The sequence below is a fragment of the Fukomys damarensis genome, unplaced genomic scaffold (genome assembly GCF_012274545.1).
Source record: "Fukomys damarensis isolate Sample0158 unplaced genomic scaffold, DMR_v1.0_HiC HiC_scaffold_13, whole genome shotgun sequence".
Classification (NCBI taxonomy): Eukaryota; Metazoa; Chordata; class Mammalia; order Rodentia; family Bathyergidae; genus Fukomys; species Fukomys damarensis.
This window is the reverse complement of record NW_022900925.1, coordinates 34,227,551-34,232,257: the sequence shown is the minus strand read 5'-3', so window position 1 is coordinate 34,232,257 and position 4,707 is coordinate 34,227,551. Positions and strand designations below refer to the sequence as shown.

Below are 4,707 nucleotides of genomic sequence, written 5' to 3'. Positions count from 1 at the left end.
GGGGGAGGTGGGGTGCGGGTGGAGGTGGGAGCTGCAGGAGAGGCTTTGGCAGAGACAGAAGCGGAGAGGGTTGTGACAGGTGAGGGGCTCTGGTGACGCATGGTGGTCTCGAGCCTCATCTTACATTGCCGTAACCAGAGTCAAGCTTTGTTTGGGGAACGGCTGTGTGACCTTTGGTAAGTCCCGGCTCTGTACTGCAGTCACCCTCAGACGCGCCCCACCCGGGAACACGCCTTCAGCGCGTCGTGGGACCCTGCGATACCTGTCACTCACCGCAGTCCGCAGTGACAAAGGTGCCACCGGGGCCTGCCCTCCTCGGTACGGGGTTGGTTGGGTCCCCCCCTCCCTGGACAACACCCCCCAGTTCCTTCAGCAGGCAGATGGGTTCTCGGGCTCCCCAAAGCCCCAATATCTCTGCCCTCCAGAGAGGACTGGAAGGAGCGCTGTCCACTCGCAGACTCAGGGCGTGTGGGGCTGGAGAAGCGGCTCCCACCCAGCCTGTGAATGAGCAGCTGTCAGGCAGCCTGGGGCAGGGCAGCCCGGCTTGCTGCGGATGAGAGGGAGTCAGGCCAGGCCGGCCGCGCCAGCCTCCTGGGGCTCCTCCCTCTGACCCTCGGCCACAAGTGGTTGTCGGCAGGGCCACTCGGCTGGACACTGTAGCGGCCCCCACACTGGCACCTGCAACCCGCTCTGCCATGGCAACCGCCAACCCTGACCTTGTCCCTTTCCCTACTCAGACCTCTCCTGGCTTTGTGTTTGTTCTCCCATTATGTTTATTGGTCCATTTTAGGCATACAATACGGTTACATTCATCACTGGATCTTGTACCCTTACATGACACACCTTGGTTCTTATTTTTCCCGTTCCCCCGCCCTCCCTTCAATCCCTCCACCCCTCTCTATTTAAAGAGGCTTTGTTTCCATTTTCTCATATTTTTTCCTTTCCCTTCTTTCGTTCCCCGACCCCTCCCACTTCCCCTACCCCTTTAGACCTTTCCTTCCTGTTTCACATTATCAGTTATACATTTTGATCCTTATTTACACTTTTAGTTTCTCACACCAGAGGAACTATTCAGTATTTATACATGTGTGTCCTACTAATTTCACTTAACAATGTGCATCCATTTAGCTATAAATGTCTCTAGCTTGTCTTTTTTTTTTTTTTTTTTTTTGTACTGGGGATTGAACTCGGGACCTTGCGCTTTTGAGGCAGGTGGTGGAACCAACTGAGCTGAATCCCCGGCCCTCCAGCTTCTCATTCTTTATGGCTGAGTAATATATATATATATCTTGGCTGGGCATGGTGGTGCACACCTGTAATCCCAGCACTCGGGAGGCTGAGGCAGGAGGATCACTGTGAGTTCAAGACCAGCCTGGGCTACATAGTTCCAGGTGAGTCTCAACTACATAGTGATACCCTGTCTCAAGAAAACCAAAAAAATAAAAAATCTTCTTTATCCAGTCTCCAATTGATGGACATTTGGGCTGTTTCCAAGAATTAGCTATTACAAACTGTGCTGCTATAAACATGGGTAAACATATCTCACTTTGGTATGATTCTCTAATTCTTTTTTTTTTTTTTTTTTTTTTTTTTTTTTTTTTTTTGGTACTAGGTATTAAACTCTGGTCCTTGTGCTTTCAAGGCAGGCGGCAGAACTACTGAGCTAAATCCCCAGCCCTGATTCTTTTAATTCTTTTGGGAAGATGCTCTGCAGAGGAAGAGCTGGGTCAAATGGGACCTTTAATCTTAGTGTTTGAGGTATCTCCATACTGATTTGCACAGTGGTTGCACAAGTCTGCACTCCCACCAATAATAGAGAAGGGTTCCTTTCTCCCCACAGCCCCACCAGCCTTTGTTATTGGTTGATTTTCTTGATAGCAGCCATTCTTTCTGGGGTGAGGTAGAATCTAAGTGTTCTTTTCATCTGCAACTCTCGAATGACCAGTGAAGTTGAACATTTTTTCATGTTTATTTGCTGCTTTTACTTCTTTGTCTGAGAAATGTTTGTTCATTTCAGATGCCCAGTTTTGAATTCGGTCTTCATATTCAGAGGGTCTGATTTTTTAAAGTTCTTTATATATTGTAGATAGTAGTCTTTTGTCTGAGGTTTTGGGTTTTTTTTTTTGTTTTTTTTTTTTGTTACTGGGAATTGAACTCCCGACCTTGCATTTGCAAAGCAGGCGGTGGAACCATTGAGCTAAATCTCCAGCCCTGGTTTTGTTTTTTGAGATAGGGTCTTCCCACAGTTAAGGCTGGCCTTGAACTTGAGGTGATCTTCCTGCCTCAGCCTCCCAAGTGCTGGGATTACAGATGTGCCCCACCACTCCTGTCCTCTCAAGGCTTTATGTCACATTTTTATCAGCAAATTCAACCTCCTTGTTTTATCTTAGGTGACTTTGTGTGATCTAGCCCCTGGCTCCCTCTCTGAGCCCACCACCTCCAGCCGGCTTCACACCAGATTTCTTGCTCTGATTATAAATCTACCAAGCCCACTCTCCTTCAAGGTGGTCAGCTTCTACCCTTCTTGATGCCTCTGCCCAGAATGCTCCTTCTGATCCCAAGTTCTGCACCTGGCTGGTTCCTTCATGGCCTTCAGGTGTGAGCACAAACGTCACCTCCTCCGAGAAGCCCTCCCTGCCCACACACCTCTCCCTGTCTTTCCGGCTTGCTTTATGGATTTCAGATCCTTCAAACCATCTCATACATTCTCATTTATTTGCTAACAAATCTGTCTCTGAGCCTTCGCTGCCCAGGCTGCTGCTTTGGGGGGACATCTCCTAGCATCAGAGGGGTGAATGGAGGACCCCAAGCGCAGGCCCTCCCACCAACTTTTCCTCAGAGAACTGTCAGTTTTGGGGGGGATCTTGTCTGCTCTGGGCCCTCCGCTTGGAGATAGACAGGGGGCCTCCCCAGGCAGCCCCCCATCTCCATAGCTGCCTTCTTTTTCCACCTCATCCCACCACTGTCTCCCCCAGCAGGAAGCCCAGGCCCACGCCCAGTCAGGGACACCAGAAGCCACCCTTCTCTGCTCATGGGGCCGGGAGGCTTGTGGGCTTGTGAGGCAGGCAGCGGGCGGACACCTCAGCAGTGACCAGCAGTGAGGGACCCTCCACACCGCCACACCCTTGCCCTGCCCCTGGAAGCAGGACTGGGTGGGAGCCGCTGTCTCAGGAGACGGGAGACCCCGACAACGGGGTGGGGAGCCAGGAAGTCCTCGAACCTCACAGCATCCATCCACTGGGCTGCAATTTGAGCTCCCACATGGCCCCAGTGACCTTGTGCCTCTCCTGAGATTTATTTCTCTTCCTCCTGCCCCACCACAGAGGAAGCTGGGGGTCGGAGGTTAGGAGAGAGGAGGCCAAGTTCATGTCCTCCCTGCTGGAGGCCAGGACCGATGGGGAAAAGCTCTGATCCCCAGCTGCCACTGGAACCAGGCTGGAAGAACAATTTCCCACTTTCTGGAAGGAGAAAAAATGACCTGGAGGGCTGAAGTCCCCCCTGTCTAACGCCCCCTGGGGGTCAGGTTCCTCCTGATGCCCCCGCCTTCCCAGAGGGCCCAGCTTCCCCAAGCAGCCCAGGGCCCCTCTGCCTTTCCCTGTTTCTTCCCCTTTTCCCTGGCGAAGCTTGTGTCTCCCGGAGTGCGGTGACCTTTGACCCTGATGGGGGCCACCACAGGCTCCGCCTACTGCTCACACCTGGGGAGGCCACTCAGCTCTGGAGCCGAATCAGTGGGAAACTGGAAGCAAATCTTGTTCTTTGTCTGAGCCTCAGTTTCTCCAAGGGTCCCTTTGGTCGTCGAGCTTTTTGTTCTGAGAGGTGGGGGAGAGTAGAGGAGAGGGGGAGGGGCCACCGCCCACTCGGGGGAGGGGGCACCTCAGGGGGGACAGGAGGAGCTTGCAGTGCCACCCTGAGCCCTAGCCCCTCAGCCATCTCAGATTGCCCTCGTTTTCTCTTTCCAGCGCCTCTTCTCCCACCCCCGCCCCCCCAGAGTCCCCTGACATGGAGGCAAAGACTGAGTTCACTGTCACCAGGAGACTTGGCAGCCACTCCACTCCTGGGCCTCAGTGAGGGTGAGACCAGGGTCTGGGACCACCCTGGGAGGGAGCCACAAAGCTTGTGAGCCACTCGGAGACAGCAGAGAAGGGATAAGACACTGACAGGTTGAATTTCCCCACACTGCACCAGGACGGAGCCTATTTTCTCAGCCACCCAAGTGCGGTTTTAAATGGAAAACACACGGCGTGGGGCAGAAGCCTGTGTAGACGGGGCGCCTCCCGCCCGAGAGCTTGCTCTCGACAGAGGCAAACATGTGATTATATTTATTTCACAGACTGTCACTGCTCCCCTCCTCCCATCTGGGGTCAGGGGTTCTGGGCTCCGCCCCTGGGAACATGGGGCTGTTGGGGAGTTGGGTTGTAAGGGGGAAACTCAGATCGATTACAGGTCTGCTAGGGGTGACCTGAAGGCCTGACGGAGTTTCAGTTTCCCCGTCTGAAAAATGGAGGTGACCAGCTGTCCTGGGGCAGCCTGCTATGAATGTGGTCCCCAACAAACCATGGAACACATGCCTGGCATTTCTTCGCACGTCACAGAGGGCTAATATGTGTAGCTGATCAAATATTGCAGAAATGACAGTGAGTGACTTTTGGGGTCAGACTGTGGAAGGCACGTGGCTTCCTTCTTGTTCTGTCCCAGTTCACCTGCTGG

At 53.2% G+C, this 4,707-nt stretch overlaps 1 protein-coding gene across 1 annotated transcript in view; it reads left to right on the top strand.

Annotated features, from left to right (window-relative positions):
• LOC117285897 overlaps positions 1-4,261 on the top strand; it is a 17,951-nt gene extending 13,690 nt beyond the window's left edge. Inside the window, exons 3-4 of the mRNA XM_033763110.1 lie at positions 201-318; positions 3,960-4,261. Of these exons, the coding sequence (XP_033619001.1) occupies positions 201-318; positions 3,960-4,068 (227 nt within the window). The 3' untranslated portion in view covers positions 4,069-4,261. The remainder of the gene's footprint in view (positions 1-200; positions 319-3,959) is intronic.
• Positions 4,262-4,707: the final 446 nt, after the last annotated feature.